The sequence below is a fragment of the Venturia canescens genome, chromosome 2, assembly GCF_019457755.1.
Source record: "Venturia canescens isolate UGA chromosome 2, ASM1945775v1, whole genome shotgun sequence".
Lineage (NCBI taxonomy): Eukaryota > Metazoa > Arthropoda > Insecta > Hymenoptera > Ichneumonidae > Venturia > Venturia canescens.
The window spans coordinates 4,040,896-4,062,405 of NC_057422.1; the positions used below are offsets into that span (position 1 = coordinate 4,040,896).

Below are 21,510 nucleotides of genomic sequence, written 5' to 3' on the forward strand. Positions count from 1 at the left end.
CTTCTCGTATAAACATAGATGCTGGAAAAAAATGAAAATTTGAAAAAATGAGGGCAGAGAACGAGAGGAGTGCAGGGGAGAGAAAAAGTAGAAGGAAACGAAAATGGAAGATATTTGAGGAGGACAGTCGACGCAATGTTGTCATGCTAAGCCATATGTTAAGAACAAAAAATTTCAAAATGTTCGGAATTTTATAAAATACGGTGATCATATTCTTTGATAACAAACTCGACGATACAATTTTTATTTTGATTTTTCTTCTACACAGTTATCGAGTAATTAAACACGAAAGATCACGTGTATAAGCTACAATAAATAGAAGTATGCATTCCGGGTAAAAGAACTCTGCTTTAATGCTTTTGCACTTCATGTTGAAGAACTTTATCACCAAATTTTGCCAATTTATTAATATTTATCAACGCATGTACCGAAACTCCTGGAGAAATCGATAAAAAAAGGCTGCACTATATAATCGTTGCAACTTTTTTCGTGACTCAGAGAGATGAACTTTGACAAGGCGTTACGTATGTGGACCTTCGAATCGAACGGTGAACAAAGAATTTAATCGGACAGTGACGCATCGGTCATTGGCTCTCGGTCTCATGGCCTTTATTATTTACCATTTGTCTAATCGCTTCTGGAATCGAGAATCAACGACTTTGGATTCACTTCCATTTCCTCGTGTCGACTGTATTTCGAGGCATTTTCTCGCTACTCTTCACAATTTTAGGGACCAATGAACTATGACAGCGATCGAGCACTCGCGTTTCTCACAGTTTATTTTGATGCTCTTGCAAAGCGTTTTCTGCTGTCTCTGACTGATTTTCGGAAGTTTTTCTCCTGGTTCGTGTCGTCGATCCCTCTCCGACACAATCTACTACGAAAAATATTGAAAGGGATGATATTTTTAAAGCAATGTTGTGTCGAGCGGTGTTTATGCTCGTCTAGACAAGTACGAATCAATAGTCGAAAAACTGTACGTGGGTACACGTATACACATTAGGTACCGTTATTTTATATCGGAGATAAGATCTTTGTATGAGAATAAAATGGCGAAGGGGTGCTCGCTCGTCTGGTAGGCTTGGGCGGCGATGAAGAAAAAAAAATCGAGGGGATTTTCTTCATCCGCTTAGAGAAGACAGTGTTGGGACGAGGCTTGGCTCGGCGTTACGTAAACTCGCCGCTGGAAAAACCTTCGAGAACCGAAAGCGTTTGTTGCATATGCGCAGAGTAATGCGAAAAACTTCGGTTTTTTTTGCACAGTCCGTCCCGTCTCTCGCGGATGAACCCACGTATATTTGTGTCTTGACAAGAGCTCTGTGACGGAAAAAGAAATCGATTGATTGCACTTACAAACTCATCTTTTTGGCGTCCCATGCCTCGAGCCAGACTGGAAAACCCGAGAGGTTCACGTACAATGCGATGGAATCCAGAGTTTTTTATTAATTCCACAGTGCACTCGTGTGTGCATTGTCATTAGGGTGCGACTGAGTAGAAAAAAAGCAATGCAGATGAACGAGACAACGAAAGTAAAGCGGAAAACCGATTGCGTGACGGAATAAAGTTGCACTTGGAGCCCCGCAATTATTTTTTTCAATCCGCATATGAGCCACAATATTCTGCGAATATCAGTAGAGCAACGGAAGGGCCCAAGGGCAAGACAAGGAGCGGTAGGACTCGAGGCATATTCGTTTCGTGAATATCCAGAATTCTAGGACTTCCATGTACAGCGATACTAGCCGGGCGGTGAAAAAAGGCGAGGCCACAGAGAATAGAAAGCTCAGGGTCAGAGATCTACGAAAAAATGAAATAGAAAAGAATGGGATGAAAAAAAAATCGTATGGATGAATAAAAGTAGAGAAGTGGACGTCCTTCCTCCTAGACCAGCTGGCGTTTCGCCTCCGTCTATCTATTTCCTCTCGTTTTTGCAACTCCGGCTTATTCGCACGCCACATGTTTTCGACACACTTATACACGAGGATACGTACACTCGCAAAACTGACAATGAGAATTAACCTGGAATATGGTGAAAAGTTAAAGCGTATCCACCGCCATCCAGGAACTCTATTATTAGACGAAACAAGTGGAGAAGACATGCCTGTACGAGGAATGTTCACGTAAAATACGATCTTCATAGGAGCCATGTGGAAAATAGATTCTCGAACTTGTTTTCTCACCTTGCATCGCGATAGGTTCCTCCATATGAGAAAATAACAGAAAGCAATCAATTTTGCGCGAGTCGAATGTCAATTAGAGCCTAAAACATATTTTCGTAAAAAAATACTGACAAGCGACTCTCCGCGTGCTAGAAGTTTTGTCGTTTTTCTGAAATCGTGATTGACTACCCCCCATTGAACGACGATCAACAATGTTTTTCTGCAACAAAAAATGCTCCGGCTTTGGCGTACAGGACTTCATAATTCTCGGACAATAAGACGTTGAAAAACTCTCAATAACGATGATAAGGGCGAGCGAAACGGTCCAGTTGTCTGCTATGTAATTACAAAGATTCGTTGAACATCAGGCAATTGGCAAGCACAAGAGACTCGTTCGTTACGGAGCTGCACTTAGCACGGTAGTTCGTGGAGAAAGCACAAGGTAAAAAACCCGATGAGCTCGGACGAGGAAAAAACGCACGTTTGGCTGAACAAGCAGGGCGTTAAATCCCCGGGTATTAACAGTGAAACATGTGATGACTGATTTCTGAAGTATCGAACTGAATATCAGCGCGAAGAGGATCGTGCGCGCGGCTTGTTATCTCATTTTGTCACGGCTCGAGTAAATATCCACTAATTACACACGCCCGTCGGACCCGAGATAGAACAACAACGAAGTCGAGATGGAAAGAGGGGCGGAACGAGCGGAACGGAGAGAGGGACCGGAGAGAAAAGAGAAACGTACGTCGCAAGATATCGAGCCGGCTCGCTCCGATCATTGGATTTCAGGTTCACTCGTCGTCCTGTGTGGCTCATTCCCTCTGTTCGCTCAATTTTTTCTTCCTCCGGTCTCTTTCAATTGAATCTTTTCCCTCTCTCGTTTACCACTTAAGATTCTATTTCGGGGCCAATGAAACTGAGACGGTATTGAGAAAAAATATCTGCTACGAAGTCCGTTAAGAACTTAATGATTGACAGGCTCACGGCGATTGCGAGATTCACTTTTTTCTTCGAGCATTGATATTGCCACTTTTTTATCCGGGCATTTTGTAGCGGACAAGATTATTCCTCGATCGTACATATCGTCCGAATGAGCGCGCACATGTATAACGAACTTTCGTCAAACGACCATCTGTCAATCCTCCGTGCCGTCAGAGCGTGTCTCAAACTTTTCAAGAAGAAAAAAGAAAGTGAGAGGGCAAGGAGGAAAAGAGATGAAATGAAAATTAACAAAGAACGACGACGACGAGCGAGCCTCGCTACTCCGGACATTTCAATTATATTTTCCAATCTTCCGTTGTTGTTGTTGTTGTTGTTGTTGTGTGACGTCCACACGTGATCGCGGAAGCAGAACGTCGAATAGGGTCAATTTGAATTATTCGATGTCGAGATGCGGCGGCATCGTGGAGAAAAAAAATTACAACGAAGGGAAAAATCAACTGCTGCGTATGATGAAACGAGCGAAAAAAGTGCACCAACGTTCTATCGAGCAAGATCCGGAAAAGCTCACCATTCTATACGCCATTTTTTGTCACTTCAAGAAAAACGTATCGAACACGACGATCAAGATATGTCGAATTAATCCTGGAAGCCTCGGAGTGGACGATCGGTCAGATCGAAGGGAAGATTGTCCAGCATCATTGCAGAATTCGTTACCTTCAAATTTCCGTCTGCAGATCCACATCTTCTCTCTCTCTCTCTCTTTTGCTCTCTCGCTCGGTGACCATCACAATGAATGTCCTTTGCGATGTATCGACGACTTCAAAAATTCCGTTACACTCGTGTCAAGTGTTTCCAGATCACAGAGAATTATACGAATTCTGAGATCATTCCTAACTGTGGGAAATGTGAGCACATGCTTAATGTGCTCACATCGGTGAAGGAGATGTGCAAGGAAAACTATTTCAACGGTTTCTAACGTACGATTTTTTCACAAGACGAGCAAGAATTATCTGCCGAACGCAAGGGTAATTTTTTCCTCATTTTTTTTAGGTTTGCATAGGGGATGCTTTGACGGATCGCGTATCAGGATTTTCGTTTACTTGTTTCGTATTCCTGAAGGATGTTTTTTTTTCTTTTTCAATTCATTTTGCCCACATGCAAATCGTACTTTTTCTACTGGATTTGTTCGACGCTGAAAAAAGTTATTTAACTATCGAATCGTGCTGAAGAACGAGGGAAACGAACCGATGCGAATTCGTACCTGTCGCACGAAACCAAAACAACATTTATTTTTCTTACATATGTTTCGAAGCATCAGCGATATCGTTTTTTCTCTAGAAGTGCGCTTCTCGGGGAAACGAAAAGGGACGAGCAAACCGGAGGGTGGAAATTAATCCACAGGGAGAGAAACACGAGAGTCGAGAGGCAGAGAAAACAGCACGTGGGATTATTTTTGTTGTGTATTGTGTGGGCGGACTTTGGAGCATGATATACCGTGCAGCGATTGACGTTGACGAACACAGTCATTGGCCACTCGAATGGAAAGTTACGATAGTCGAAGACCTGTTCGTGGAGATTGAATTATGTTTTTCAGTCAGTTTCAAGGCAGTTCATGCACGAAACGATTTTCTTAATAAAGTTTTGAAATTTACGCTGAACTTAAATGGTTAGTCGGTTACTGACACGCATATCAAATTTTAAAGGGTTCGTCTTATTGGTTATTGAGATAAACGTGTTTAAATATGAAGAAAAATACACAGGGTTTTAGGGACTCTGCGTAAAAAATCGTTTATCTTTCCATATAACGAATGAACACTTCTTACGAAGTTTATAAAAAATTACACAATAACAATTTAATATATAATGAAGGTTTGGGAAAAAATTCGAGACGATTGTCTTACTAGTAATAAAGATATATTACGTTGAAGATAGAACAAAATTGGTAATGAGCACTCGCATAACCTCACGTTTGCTTATTTCGACATTTTGTCCTATCTTGACTGGGACCATTGCTGTCATAGCCTTCTGTCTTTTTATTAATTCTTTTTTCTTGATTCATTTCTCTTTGTTTTTACCCTTTGCGCTCTACATCAACTTTCGCCAAAAGATAAGTTGAAAAAATGTATTTACCATTTCGAATTAATAACTCTGACATTAATAAAATTGAAAGTGATGATACCGTTAATTAGGGATTAAAAATCGATGCAAATTAGACACCCATAAAATACGATCCTTCGAACATGATCAACCTTAAGAAACGAGGATGCAATCAGTCCGGTAAAACAAAAGAAAAAAAAATTTCCGTGCAACAACCGAACGAGCTATTTTCTGCATGCGCGTACGCCACTTTTGTGGCGCAACTAGGATTAACGAGATTATCGAAAAGAGCTTATTTTCGTGCGTACCGTCGTTTCCCAATTTGAGCCCGCAGGGTGAAAGTTTATAGAGAACAGTCAGCTGTGTATTTTCGGAAAAATTTTGACGCAGTGTAAGCGTGTCGATTAAGAAACCAGCTCCCTCGTGTCTACAAGCGTTGTTTCCCTAATTCTTCCTTTCTCGTCTGCCCCGTGTTTCAATTTAACTTCATATTTCGTCAGTGTGGAAAGTGCCATGTTTTTTCAACAGGCCACTTACCAGAGTCATTTACCAATCAGTGCATTAACATCGAAATGATTTTCCAATGAGCGAAAGTGCTAATGAAATACTCAAAACTAAAGCAGCGTAGACCTTCGTCTACTCGTTATTTTTTCGATGATAACGAACTTTTATTCAGCACGTAATCACTTGTCTGATTCATCAACAATACGCTTCGAAACACCATTCCATCACAAAGCATTTACGAATATGCATTCGTCACCGTTACGTCTATACATAACAAAAATTACGTCCTCGCAACGCTGCAGAATAATATTTTTCTTTTTTTTTAAAGCCTTTATTGATTCGTTGGATTATCGAAATTTGTTCGCCTGCCTGTATACACACTCGAGAACGAGGATGATAAATCGTTTCGTTATTTATTATTTGATTGTGATGCGACATTATACCACAGTATGAGGTACAACTCATATACTCGGGCGTAGTCCTGTACACGGCTCTCACGCGAAATCCTCTTAAAACTATAAAGCATTAAACAAACAAGACCTGTGTGCGGCTCGTTTTTTTATCATGGATTAGAGCTCTCCCCTAAACGAGCCGCCGGCAAGTTTTACGAGCGGTACGTATACATCATTTTTTTCTCGATGTCTTGTGTAATATAACGTAGAGAAACGATTATCGATAGTGGCGGGGTTCAAAGTAAACGAAATATATAGAAAAACTTCGAGACCGGTGGGTCGAGTATAGGTCGTCGGTGCGTAAGTATCTTACAGCACACAACCTGTCACGTCGTACGACGTTTGTCATAAATCTGATTATTAATCGATTAGACGAATTTTGGAATAAAAAATTCCGGAAGAGAATCGATTCCGATGAGATCGGAAGGTGTTTGAAGCAGAATAAAGCGAGCGTGAGGAATGACAACTGAAAAATGTTGCTTAAAATTGACACGCTCAGCCCCCGTGACCCGCCCGAAAAACTCATTTTTCAAACCTCAATATTTTAAGGACGAGAAACGAACGGATGGTTGACGCGAATATTCTCTGGTCTCGAGTGCCTCGACCTTCTCCTGATTATTTGTGTAGTAAAAATATAAAACTTCCGAAGCAGGGAAAGGAAGGTAGAGAGAGATTGAGAGCGAGAGAACGAGGCAGATGAAGAGACGGGGGAAAAGAAAGTATACGAATTTGGAAACCAGCACGACAATGTACCGAAGGCAGAGCTTTCTCGTATTTACGATTCGCCTCCAAGCAAAACTGGAGCAGTTCCGTTAATTTTCATTGCCACAGCTTCGAGCCTCCTTCTGCTCTTGATGCACTCTCAAGATTCGTCTCATATCCCAGCAGCAGCGTTTATCAGGCAATATTTACATACAAATATCTGTAAACAGGGCATTCTAGGCTGGATAAGCTTTACTGTGATTACCCAGATAATATTCTTCCACGCACTCCAAATCCGGCACGAGATATTTCGGAATTGATTGTTTTCGATGATTTGAAATATTCATAAAACCTACGAATTCCTTCATCGATGAGATTCCCCAAATGCGACGATTCGAATTTTGTACACTCGAAAAAATAATTTAGCACGAAAAACTCATCACACAGAAAGTTTCGTTGTTCATTGTAAGAATAGAAGAAATTCTACAGAGATGGAGAAAGTTGACGATTATTCTCGTCTCGGAAGAGAACCCAAAATGATGTTCACTCGGTGTGAGAAGGCCTGCCGCCCTTGGAACGTGCATGCGTATGCCACGAGAAGACACCCGAACGGTGATGTATATAGCCTTATACCGGCCGTTTTACGGCCAGCAGTTATATTATTTTGGAGCAAAATTTTTAAGGACCTTTCACTATTCATTGGAGCATATTTCCAAGTCTCAGAGACAAGAGGAAACTACCCCTGTCGTCTTTCCACGTTTGAATATATACGCATGTATTGTAGAAATCCTGTAAAAGAAAAATAACAACGTTGAAGAGGCGAGCATTGAGAAAATTGTAAGCTCCCAAAAACGACGTACTTTTATGATAAAACCCGCCCGCGACCATCGCTTCAATTACGAGGGAGCGAGCGGGCCTGAATTATTTTAAGTGCTCCACTAACTCGGCCCCCAAAGTCTCCTTTTCGTTTGTACTTTTATTGCATTCCAAAATTTTGTCAATTTTATAGATTTTTTCCTTTTCTCTACCGTGTCTTTGTGATAATCGTATTGAGGTTGCTGCTGGCATAAAAAAAAAATAATAATAACAGCATGAAAGTAAAATATTCATTGACCCTAATAGGGTGCCAATTCGTTTGACTCATTTCTCCCAAATAAAAAGCATAAACCAATTTCACCGAGCTGTCAACAGTGGAAAATCACGAAACGTTTTATTGAGATTTATGGCTCGTTTTTTTCTTTCGTCGTCCCCCCCGTCCTCCCCCCCATACCACATTTTCAAATTACATTAATTGGATTAGTATCATAATTCCTTATACAGATAATGACTAAGGTTTTTAACACGAATGTTTTAAGGCCTCGAAGTTACAATATGCAGTCAAAAAATTCAAGCTTTCGTCGTTCAAATCCATCGAAATATCCGTTATTTCGGTATACCGATTGATGGTGCCAATTAATGGCGGCTAAGCCGACCACATATTTCTGTAATACGACCAAACACGTAATGTTACGTAAATTATGAAGAAATTCAATGTCTTTTCTCAAAATACCCCAAACTCTTTTCGTCTCTCTCTCTCTCTCTCTCTCGCTCGTTCACCTCTTTTGGCATCTCTCCAAATTCGATTCGGCACCAGGTATACACCTTACCATAGGGTATATACCCCTTTGAAACCTCGGTCACAATAGTCTATACGCCAGGTAGAAAATTCACGCTTTTACCTTCACAACAACGACCAAGGGTTAAGTGTCGTAATGATTGTCGATAATCTGGCCTTTGTTGGGGACTAGGTTAAACTTTGCTCTTTCTTTTCAAATTTTTTTGTTCAGGCTTTTATTCCTCGCCGATTTTGCGCATATCAGGACAAACAGAGCTCTACATAAGCCAACTTGCTTAAACCAATAAAGGGATGACTTTCAATGCGTTTTTCATCGCGGCGGAAGGGTATAACGCCAAGTCAGTTAGCCAAAAAGACGTTCCCTCGCGGGGAGGGGAATCTTGAAGAACATAAAAACTCTCACTACACGCTCATAAAACATCCTTTCCAGGAACGTGTGAATTCTCATATTTATTTTTCCACTTCAATTTTCTTTCTTCATGTCCCTTGCAAATTTTTAATTTTTTAATACCTTCGGACAATTGAAACTAAATTAAATTATGATGACCCACCGATCAAGCCCTGGATACTTGGAATTCCTAAACATTTTTTCGATACTGAGCCCAGCACCGAGACGGAGATAAAAAAAACGCCATTTTCGGCGTACATTCTTTCGCAAATTTAACACACACATACACTCGATTTAGTAGTATCCGAAAGTTCGGTAAATTCTCGCATGTTTTATGGACCATAAAGAAGAAATAATAAAGTTCAAAAGCAACGACCTGTTTGAAGATAACCACGCGCGCACGCACATAAATAAACGGAATTTCGACGATACGCGTCTACGTATAAATTCCAATCTCTTTCGATATTCATGTAGATCGGAAGAGATTGGAATCTCTCTTTCAATATTCTCTTCCGCGTATGTTTTCATCACTCGAGATGTTGGCCTCTTGATTCTAGGGGTAAGGTCCTCCCGGCTCGGCGTTTGCGGCCCTCGAAAAATCCCGTTGATATATATAAGAGCACACACGCTCGCGTGCGACTATGTAAAATGTATCTGTTCGCGAAGACGCGGCGGGATCTCGTTTTCTCTTTTGCTCCGCATTACGGTTTTGTGGCGTCGACAGGGTTGGAGCGCGTGCGAGATAGCTTCGCCGATGTAGTGCGCGAGGGTATGTGAGAAAGAGACGTGCGTCGATATACGCCACGAAGGGACGCATGGAGCGCTTTTATTCATTCATTCGTGCGCGAGAGCACGAAGGTGAGCTCGTTGAGTCTGGCGTGCTCAAGATGCGAGACTATCTGCACACGTACGTGATCCATGCAGCATGAAAATGTTACTTTTGTGCTGAGATTCTCGTACGTGGACATGCACACGTGCATTGCGCGTGTGTGTGTGTGTGTGTGCCACACTAATTCGATGGGGAAAAGTGTGCGTTTGCTCTCGGCGGAGATCCCGAGCGAGGAAACGGGGGCCGGAGGGGGCGAACAAATTTTTTTTTATCCTCCGTCTCTCAGGGCACGCGCGGCGCACGCCCCGCGACGGCAGGTGGGAGCCCAGGAGAGAACGAAAAAGCGGCTCTCTCTTGTACGATGCAATCGAGCAGTGCGCTCAACGAGGCTCAAACTCCCAGGATTTTCTGATTTCGGGCAAAAAATTATTCCCCGTAGGACTTTTCAAGGGATATAGGAATGACTGACTGGAGTTAACGGCGACGTACAGTCGTTGGCCGTGATGCGACGGGGATGGGCATCGTCACACTTGGCACGGAAATCCTTTGTTGATTCTTTCCTGCTAACGCAGAATTAGGATTTTCACGAATTCAGGGAGCTTCGGGACTCCTTTGTTATTAATTTTTGCTCGGGAAAATTCGACGTTGATCTTTCGATTAATTCAAATGTTATTATCCTGGTGCTGATTTTTTTTTTGGGTTTATCATCGGAAATAAAAGTTTATGTCGGAATTTAGAACTGCATTTTAAAACATTTCAATCGTCGCTTCATCGTCCAACTTTTCCGGAAGTTCATCTTCCGTGTTCCACGAACGTTACTGTCTGCTCGGTCGAACCTCTCAAGGTTGCCGCATATGTGTGGGTGTTTTTCGGTAACCCACAGAGAGGGAAAACGAGCTCGGTCCATATACCCGGAGAGCTCTCTTTCTCTGGCTCTCTCCGTCGAACGGCGCGGTGGTCTATCTGACGCTGCGTGCTTTTGTCCAACAAATCGTCGGCATCGACTATCCCACTCGATTCGTACGACTTGTGTGTGTATGTATGTTTCGCCGCTGCAGCAAATGGCATGGAATCTCATGAGGATTTTGTTAAATACATGATTTTTCGAATTCTTGATATTTTTGAGTTACAACCACCTTTTGAATGGATCTTTAAGAGCGAAAAAGTGAAAATTCGTCCGTCGCATCGGAGTGTCAACAATTTAGAGACTTTCGCGGGACCTCAATGATTTTCACTAAACTTTGTAATTCTTTGATTGTACGCAATCATTTCAGCCACACTCGATTAGCTCTAGATCGACTGATTAATCCAAGCGTGCGTTTAAAAGTCGAATACTGCTCGCTATGAGAAGTCGAATAAAACGATTCAATGGCACGCTCGAATCCCACAGGAATACCATCAATCTCTGTTAAACATAGTGAATAAAAAAAGAGAAATAACCGTGAATATACTGTAAGAGAAACCAATTTCGTCGGCATTTCTCGTGCATCCTCTCGCAAAGGATCGCAAAACTGTAGCGCCGTTTCTTTCCATTCGGTATATCTCGCTTCACTTTCTCGCTTTTGGTCTCATTTGGTGTCCCTCTTCTTCCTCTTTTGCTCCACGAGTCGTGCCCCCACCTTTGGGGATCAGGGTCGCAGGTTGACCCCCACCCTTCAACATTTTTCTCGTAGTCCTCCGTCGTCTTTTTCTCGCTTCCCGTACGAAAACGTTTTTTTTTCTCTCGCTCCCCTCACCGTCTCTCCTGCTCTCTCCAGCGTGTGCCGGTTACTCGTGGTTTTCTCGGGCTGCTCTCGAGGGCACGGAACGAGCGCGACATCCTCGGCGCCACGAGACGCGCGCAGCAATGGGGTTGCACGGTTACAAACACCGCGTGAGAGTACGAAAAGGACGGAGCCAGGAGGAGCGAGGGAAAGAGAAGGAGAGATCGAAGCGCGGAGGCGAGGGTTGAACGCCCCGAGTGGAAGGGATGACCACCGACGGTTCACAGCTCTGCGTTACACCACGAATCGCTGGAAAGAGAAAAAGCCCGAAAGAGATGGAGAGCACGAAAGAAGAAGAGAATAAAAAGAGAAAAAGGCATAGGACGGGAAGAGGGTGGGGATGGCATAAGGAAGAAGGGTGGGGGATGTTTGACTACAGGGAGTACAGGGAGCGCGACTCCGCTGTCAGTTAGTATTGGGTTAGGTCAGCCCGAAGCAGCACATCGCATCTTAGTAGTTTGCCGACGGTCGTCGTGCGTTATACTCGTACGACATCAACAAACGTGCGTTTCTTTCTCAACGTCTGCGGCTCCTCGAATTTTTCATTTCTCTCCTTTTTTCTTTCATTTCATTCCTCGCTCAGCAACCACTCGATCTCGTTCTACGTTCTAATTTATTGTTAACAAGCGCGCACGGACTGCTGGACACATACGACACACGTGTAACGAATCAATCAATTTATTACGTTTCAAAAGTATACATTTTTTATATATTTGGTTAATAAAACGCAAAGTTCCTGAGAACGAGAGACACAACTGTCGGAAGATCGTAATTCTACTGGTAAACTGTTCCGAAGGAAACCCCCATACGTTGTGCGGAAACCTCGAAGAAGAGACGTTGAAACAGCGTTCATTATGGTGCAAAAATAATGTGATTACTCGAGCGTTATTTCACTAATACTTCGATAAGTTTACTGAATAACGAGGATTAATGAAAAATCGTCGGCTATTTAATTGCTTCTTCAAAGCGTAATCAACGTTCGAGGAATTCCTGTGCGTGACGTGTGTTATTCAGTGGATTATTCAATCGTCGAAGACACAAAGTTCAACGCAAATTGTTTTTTGTATTTAAAATAAACAACAACGACATCGGTAAAAAGTTATTTCAACAATACGATCTAAATGAACTTCTCCGTGTGAACGCAACACTGTGAATGGAGTGTCAAAGTGTTGAACATCAGTACGGATCGTAGAATGGCACTGTCTTATCTGCAGGAAGCACAGATCAACGCAGGTAAGCACATTCGTCGACCAGAATTCATACACTTTGCATAATATTTGCGGTCGAAAAAGCTCAAACATCGCGACGAGAATTTTAGGGTTGGAGGATCCCTCGAAACGATTTCACTTCCATCTCATCCCGTTTTTGCTCCTCACGCTTTCGTTTTGGCGCGCGCTCCCAAATCTTCCGTCGCATCGAACCGCACGAACTGCCGGTTTCCTGCGGCAAACCCCAATTTTTTTTACTTCATTTCGTCTGTACGAGCCCGAGTGGTTTGAACTTTCGAAAAATTGCCCAATCTAGACAAAACCTCCAGTTTTTCCACTCTAATTTTTTTTTTGATGCTACCCAAAGTGGAGAAACTTTCGAAAAATACCTGCCTCGCACAGATTCTTTCGGGTTTCACCAAACAAAATATACGGGAGCTCAATATCTTTCATATTTACACAAGTTCTTGACTAACTCACAGGAACACAACGAAACAAAATACTTTGTTGACTGCATTTACTGTTATTGAGTGCTTGTAACAGTGGAATAATATTTTCCGAATAAACAACTGATCTTTCGAATCATTGTTTCCCAGAATGAGTATTCGTATTTGCACAAAAATGAATCAATTCCCCGTTACAATCGAACCCAAAATTCCAACGATCCAAAATCGGATCATTTTATCAACCGTTAAAAGACTGAATCTTGACTCCCAGCTGTCGGCAGGTTTTATGAAAAATCCAGAATCTACTACGAAATGAATCCCCAATAAGAAATTTGAAAATCGAATAATTTCGGTGCTGTTGACAAGAATGAAGTAACGTTGTTGTAGTAGCTTATTAATGAATTTGGAAGCTCACGCAAATGCGTTACTCATTTAGAGTACGTACACACGTAATTGTTGTGATGACAAACATAAACAGCTACAGGCATTCCCAGTAATGAAGACTGCCCTGGTGGTTTGTTGATCGATTCAAAGGCTTGAACACATGCCTTTCAAAATTCGTATACACATTCAATTGTTACGACGCCGAGAACGAATAATTTGGAATGAGATCGAGAACGACGGGAGAAGAATGAAGAAAGATATCCATAAATAGAGACATTAGAATGGCCAATCTCTAATCCAAATATCGCACGTTTCGATTAGTTTCCATCGAATTATTTTACACAAGTAACATTTTCTGTAGCGATGATCATATTTTTAATAATATACAATCAGATAAATTGCATAGTTTCGTATCATTATTTTCCTGTAATAATTAAAGTCAATGGTGTTTTTTTAATTCTCTTACAATAAATATCATGAAAATTTTAGCTGCACGGACTGGAAATACGTAACTCATTCCGAAGATAAATGACGCTGAAGTTTGCAACGTTGGAGTCCAACGAAATGATCTAAAAAAGTTCTCCAATAATTCCAGTAATTTCTCAATTTCGTTGCCTGCCGAATTTACAATTCGTAGTTTTCCAACTTGCACCGATGCTTCGTGAAATGAAAAATTGTTGTATTACAAATATGTTTTTCGTTCATTTCGTTGGACTCCAACGTCGCAAACTTCGGCGTCGTGAAGATAATAGAATCTGAATTTTCATTTGCAAAAGATAATTAAGCTGATGGTTGATAAAAAAACTGACGTGGAGGACACAAAGAAAACGCTGAATTCGGCTACTTTCAATTTTACCTCGTTCCGTTTTTCCCTCCTCGATTTTCATGTTTTTGGCCGAATCAATCGGCATTGTCGGAGTAGGAAAAAAGGTAGGAAGATAAAAGGGCCGAGAAAGCGGGCATGTATTTCTGGGAAGAGGAGAATCTCTCCGGCTTTCTCTCTCGCGAGAGTAAAATATCGGGGGTTTCCAGTGACCAATTAAGGGTAGGGATGCAGGCGAGGGCGTTTCTGCGTGCGTGTTGCCGGGGATACGGGAGATGCGCTCTCTGTTGCTCCTGAGTATCCTTGCCTCGAGGCTCGAGAAATAGAAGGGTGGTGCGGTGAGGTATTAGCGAGAAAAAGAACAAGCCAAGTTGCGGAGGAATACGGAGAGAAGAGAAGAAGAAAAAAGTTATAAGGAAGGGTGACCGAGGATTGAGACGAAGGGAGTTACGTAGACTTTCTCTCAAGAAAGACAGAGAGAGCGAAAAAAGTAAGACGGTGTTACCGGGGGTAGTTCAACCCCAAACGCACCCTTATTGATTCAACGAGGCTCGTTACATTCTTCCCCTTCCTCCAGTCTTCCATCCCTCTAACCAGCCCATTAATTAGTACGTGTCGGCCAAGTATGGCGGCTCTTCATCAATTCCTTCCTCCGTTTTCGCTCCTCTTTACTTTAACTGTTTAAACGTGTGAAAAAAAAAATTGCTTACGAAAGTTTGCCCAACTTTCCTTTCAACAGAAAAAAACGAATATTATCTGCGATCTTGTAGGATATAATCACTTCGACGTACAATATATCTTAATTAAGTTTGAAAGCAATTATCTTCCCGTCGTTCGTTCGATAATTTCTTCAACGGAATAGAGGAAGAAAATTTTTCTTCCTCTATTCTTACTAATCCTACTCGCGTCTTAAAAGCAAACTTTTTTAACCCAATTATTTCATCGTCGTGATTGGAAAGCCTGCGAATCCGAGCTGTGTGCGAACTGATGTGTTTATTTTTAGAAAACATTTTTAGAAAAACTCAACACGAAAAAAATAGCTTTAAAATCTAAAAAACCCCGTACAACAGCCCTTAAAGGACACATTTTTTTTCTTCGGGACTAGAAATCGAGGGACGAATTTCTCGAGTGAATCGAGAGACGCGGTAGCGGCTCGACGCCGAGTATTAAAAGGAAAAACTGCAGCGCAAAAGAAAAACCAGCGCGATATCTCCATACACAAACATTTTTCCCAAACCTCGTGCACAAATTTAATCGACGCAACGATGTTTGTTGACAAAAAAATGTGTTCGTCCTTCATAATTCTATAACCTGAGCTTGCTCTTACGCCCCTCGATTTATTCGCATTTTCTATAATTTTATTACTTCTATTCGTCGAGTCGAGAAGCTCCCACTATTATCCACTCATTTTCTAGTACATTTTCCAATCTTTCAACACATCTACACACTCAGCCTAACAATTATTCGCGTCGTCCAGCGACTTTTGGCCAAGATTTCTTGAGGCTACGATCCGACAGAGAGCCGTGAAAGGAAGCCCTGCTCGTAAGGGTTGTTTGTCGTCGTTCTCATGATCCTTTTTTCTCTCCATTTCCTCACATGAATCTCTATGAACGCATGTGCACATAGATATAGAGGTACTTTGTTGTGCCTCGTGCCAGCAATTTCCCTCACTCCTCCCTCTGAGGAGGGAGACGCGCGTGGCGCGTGGGACTTGCGCGCGCCCGGTTTGTGGGATACGTGAATGAACGGTGAGCAGACTCGGCATATAGTAAAGTGTAGTATACTATGTACTACATGAATATATGTACGTGTGTACGTAATCGTACGTGGCCCGAATCGAGGCGAGCGTGTGTGGGTGAATGGAGGCACGCGGAGCCGTCGCAATCTTGCCACAAGTAGACGGGTGAGCGAAACGGAGTGTGAGATGGAAAGAGGAAAATCAGTAGGACAGAGCGTACGTGCACGCGTGTATTGAAAAAGGCTGAAGCACCACTTCCGGGTAAGCTCCGAGGCAAAAAAACAGGATAAACATTAGAGTACGAAAAAAACAAATTATCCGGAAAAAGCTCGATTACTTCCGACGCTCGTATACGTAGCAGCTTCAATAACGAATTTGGCGATCGACGAACCTGCCCCGGCAGCAGATTTGCCGATAGATTTATTCGCTAATGCATGCTCCTTTGATTCCTGGCCACTTTTGCTTCGGTATTAACGTCAGTGAGGCCTTAATTTATCGAGCCCGTTCGCAACGCTGCGAAAATAATCGAAATGGATATCAAATACGATTTTTTTGAATGATTTTTCAGGGCTCCACGCAACTCAGCAATACGAGATGAAGCAGGATATGGAGAAAAAGCCAATGTCGCCGCCGTTAAACAATAACACATCGTCGTCGCTGTTCCCAAGCATGGGCGCAGCAGCAGCAGCAGCTGGACTGTCAATGCTAACGCCTCAACAATTATTGGCTGCTAGCCGGACAGCAGCCCTCATGGCAGCCGGTATTCCTGTTTCATTGCACGCAAGTCTAGCCGCGAGTCCACCGTTCTATCGTCATCATCAGACCTTGTTTGGTGGTTGGCCATCGCCGACGGCCTCTTCGCCACCCTCACCGTTGCATCACTCCAGCGGGCCCATATCCCCGGCACTCAGCACGAAATCCAATTCACGGAGGGCCAACAATACGACGAGCCACCACAATAACAACAATAACAACAACAATGTGGTCAGCAGCAGCGCCGATAGGATTACGAAAAAGGGGCACGCTGCTAAAAGACGAGCGAAACAAACGAAGACTCAAGAAACTACGCAGAGCATCGTTCTCGAAGGTACCGCACCTCCTAGTCCGCCTACATCCGTAAGTCCCGAAGCTGGAAAAGACACCAGAGACAAAGTATTCACCTGTGGAGTTTGCTCGCGATCCTTCGGTTACAAACACGTTTTGCAGAATCACGAGCGCACCCATACGGGAGAGAAACCCTTCGAGTGCCCGGAATGTCACAAGAGGTGAGTCAAACTTTCGTATTTTTTTCAATGTTGCATCGACCCTGAGATTCCTGGATCACGTTAAATTCGGCCTGCAATTTTTCGAGTAAATTCCAAGAAAAGCTGCGCTGTGCTCACTCGCCATGAGAATCCAAAGGAAACGGAAAATTCCGCGAATCTTTTTTGTGCCGCACGAAGTCAACGTCCCTTGCCACCGAAGAAGCTCGTTGCGTCTAAACGTTGGCTCGTCATTTCATATGATTACAGATTTACCCGGGACCATCACTTGAAGACGCACATGAGATTGCACACGGGTGAGAAGCCATACCACTGTAATCACTGTGACCGGCAGTTCGTGCAAGTGGCGAATTTGCGTCGTCATTTGCGCGTGCACACGGGCGAGAGGCCATACGCGTGCGAGTTGTGTTCAGCCAAATTTAGCGATTCGAATCAGTTGAAGGCGCATTTGCTAATTCATAAGGGTGAAAAGCCGTTCGAGTGTGAGCAGTGTCAGATGCGTTTTCGAAGGAGGCATCACCTCTTGCATCACAAGTGTGGTACGCAAACGTCGAGATCGAACGTTGCTTCGCCGTCGGTTGCGAGCGAAGACTTCGACGAAGATATCGACATTGACATTGAGGCTGAGATGGAGGAAGTCGAACCGACGGTAGCTCACACTCGCAAGGCTGCGACGCCCGTTAGAAGACTGCCCCAAGTGCAGCAGCCCCAGCAACCTCAACAACAACAGCCCCAACAAACGTTGCAGCCTCAGCAACAGCAGCAGCAGCAGCAGCAGCAACAACAGCAACAGCACCAGACGAGTCGGCCAATCGCGAGTCCCGTAGACGACACGAGTCTCCAGATGCCACTCAATCTTTCGGGCAACAGTTCGGTCATACCCGAGCAAACGGAGCCGGAGGATTTATCGATGTCGACGAGAACCCGTCGACCGCATTCTCACTCCCACAGTAGCGGTGATTCGCCGCTGAGTCGTAGTCCGTCGAGCGACACGATACACGAGGACATCGACGACGAGCTCGACGTATCCGAAGCGAGTCCGAGTTCGCTCTTTCTTCAACGCCATCACAAGGAATTCAGGCATTATCTCGCTGATCTTAGCTCCAACATCAGCCACGCCTCCTAGTGCAGTCTCCTCAAGGGTACGTAGCGATAGTACGAGTGCAAAAAGAAAAAACGAGAGAGAGAGAGAGAGAAAGAGTGAAATGGAGAAAGAAGCAACGAGTGAAAGGATAAACCAAAAAATTATCAATTAATTACGACGGAGGATCGAAAAATACTCGGATCACGGAGCACGTGAGTACGAATACGGGCCGATTTCCTCGACGGAAATAACACACACATACACACACGCGCGTACGCTCACGGACAGCAAGCCCTGAATCGTGATCGAGCGAATGGAAATTCCGCCAATTATCGGATACAAATAATTGAAAAAAATAAAAAAAGAAAGATAAATCGTTCACTAAACATCTCAACGAATCAATCGTTCTTGCCAAACGACTTAACTCAACATTCGAATTTATTCACGAAGGCCATATCAATTTTCAAATATTCAGATTTTTTTATCTGAACACGGGAAAATAATTGTAAAATAAATAAGACAAAAAACAACCCATCAAACCAATAAAGTACGATTTTCAGTACATACCGGTTCACAGTCACTACGCGTTAAGAGACTTTTATAGAATGTATATGTAAATATACATAAATATATATAAACAAAAATCTATTATATTTCATGGAAAAACTATTGTGGATGCGCTCACGGAAGCTGGCGCACGCTCATGAGAACCTAAACTTCTAAAATTCTCGATCGTGTTTACGATAAAAAATCCTCATTGAACTGCGGTCAAGATAAAAAAGACAGACTAAATAAAACAGATTAACAAAATAAAATACGAAACACAAATACGGAGACAAAAATTAAATTCAGGGATGCGTTTACGTAGATTAATATTACATATATATTAATATATACATATGTATATGGATATATATGTATGTTATAAATCATATATATATATATATATATATATATATAATAGTACTATATATTTGGAGGAGGATAAAAATGAGGAAATCGACGGATGACGTTTGGGAAAAAAGAGAAAAAGATGGGACCTTTCGATGCTTTTCTTTTCTCGCTTCTCCCTCATCTTCATCGTCGTATTTCGTGTGTAAATAATCTCGCGCCGGATCCAACGTCCGGATTAGGTACATTATTGTGTATATACATATATACATATATGTATGTTATATATGTATATACGAACGTTCGTTGGTTTAAGTTAGTCGTTGTAGTTAGCGAGTGTTTCGTTTCGGGTTTAACTATAACATCTCTATCATCATTGTTTTTCGATTTTTCTCTTCTCGTCGGTGAAAAATATTGGAAGCCGCGGGTAGACGTAGAATTTGCGAACGAAAGAGATGATTGCGCGAGTCGTTTTTTATCTCTTCATTCGATCTATCTCTCTCCCTCCCTCTCGGCGAATCTTTGCTGCGCAAACCGTAGAGGGAAAAAGAAATACAAAAAAAAAAATAAGCGAATAAACACTCCGAACGGGAGAGAGAAAGAGAAAAAGCGAAAATATGTATGTGAGAAATGCGACGGAATGAATGTAACTGGTATACAAGTTCCTCTGACAGTTAAAGTAGCGGGGGTGAGGCGACAACGGTCCGTTAGTCCTCTGTCGCTTGGGTGATCAATTTTTTCTTTTTTTTTTTTTCTCTATACTCTCACGAGCCAAGACTTTCGCACCGAGCCCTTCGTTCAGTTTTCTCAAGCATTATTATTCTTATTATTACTGCTATTGCCACTAACGCTATTACCATTAATATTATTATTATTATTATTATTATTACATTGTGAATTTTTTTTATTATTAATTATTATTTTGTTTTATTTTTAATCGCTATTTATTTTATGTATGTAAACCACCTCGCTACGATTTCTTCGTTCGTCATGTTGTTACATATTCTCCAATATTATTCGGCTATTTTCAAAATGAATGAAAGACGAATAGATAAAACGAATTGTTTTGTTTTTTCTTCTTTTTTTTATCAATTACTCTCTTTTTTCTCTTTCTCCCTTTCTCTCCCTCATTGTAAAATCCTAAGATGGTAGTGAGATATGGAATTTGTTAAATACATGTACATAAACTTTAAGCGAAAAGACATGGATTTTTTATCATTTTTTTTGCACGCACACACTTACACACGCATTCGTCGCGACCGACGCTTGGGGAGATTTTGAATGTTTCGCGGTGAACCCGTCGATAAATAGCCCCCAAATCCGTCAACCAGTTTTTCCTTATTTTCTTCGGATTCGTGGAGTCTCGCATGCAATGAAAGTTTGGTGATTAAAAAGAACGCGGGAATGCGGATCAACGTTCGGGAAAATTCTGCTTCTCTGTAGAATCTTTTTGCACTAAACTTATCGATCGAATGATCAGCGTCTTGATTCAGTCCTTTAAGGAAGTTGAGGCCGTACAGTCATTTTTTTACCCAAAAGTTATGGACCTGTACCTTTCAAAAGTTAGGCCAGTTTACAGTTTGGCAATGTTGCATACACTTTAAAGGAGAGTTGGGAAAAAAAGACGAAAAACTGGTGAAAGCTCAGTCGAAAACACGGACGTTGACGATCCTAGCCTCAAAAAACTGCACGGGAAACAGATTATTATTAATATAATCTCAGCAAATCTCCTAATGAATCTGAAAAAAATTGGCATTACCCAGGAAGCCTTGCTCATCTTGCCCAAGAAATTTCATATTTTTAGCATCATTTTTAACGGAGACATCAGCGAATGTGTCTTGACTTTCATAAGGTTACATGTTATTTGGCCCAATTTTTTATTGATTTTTCTCAGCAACGACGCTCCCAAACTGTCTGAAAATTCAACTATTTTTTTGTACTCTGCACTTTATAAGATGCAATCGGTTTAAAAGCGATGACATCATTTTGTTTCTAATGCCTCAACTTCCTTAAAAAGAGAAACTGTTGCAGCTAACCCTGAGAAATTTCACATCGTTGCCAGAAGATGTTTTGTACAAGTTTGAGAAACCCCTTGGTCCGAGGGGGTGGGAGGACGCAAAACGAGGCTAAGAAACGTTTTTGATGTTCGCGAGATACCATTGAACGTATAGCGTCACGAAAAGTAGAGGCGAGCACTCTCGCAACACACGATTCGTTCGATGTCTT

At 42.2% G+C, this 21,510-nt stretch overlaps 1 protein-coding gene across 1 annotated transcript; it reads left to right on the plus strand.

Moving 5' to 3' along the window:
• Positions 1-11,880: 11,880 nt before the first annotated feature.
• Kr (Kruppel) lies at positions 11,881-20,535 on the plus strand. The gene is made up of 3 exons (XM_043412064.1): positions 11,881-12,681; positions 16,616-17,312; positions 17,559-20,535. Exons 1-3 carry the CDS (start codon positions 12,642-12,644, stop codon positions 18,433-18,435), a joined length of 1,614 nt encoding a protein of 537 aa, XP_043267999.1. The 5' UTR covers positions 11,881-12,641; the 3' UTR covers positions 18,436-20,535.
• Positions 20,536-21,510: the final 975 nt, after the last annotated feature.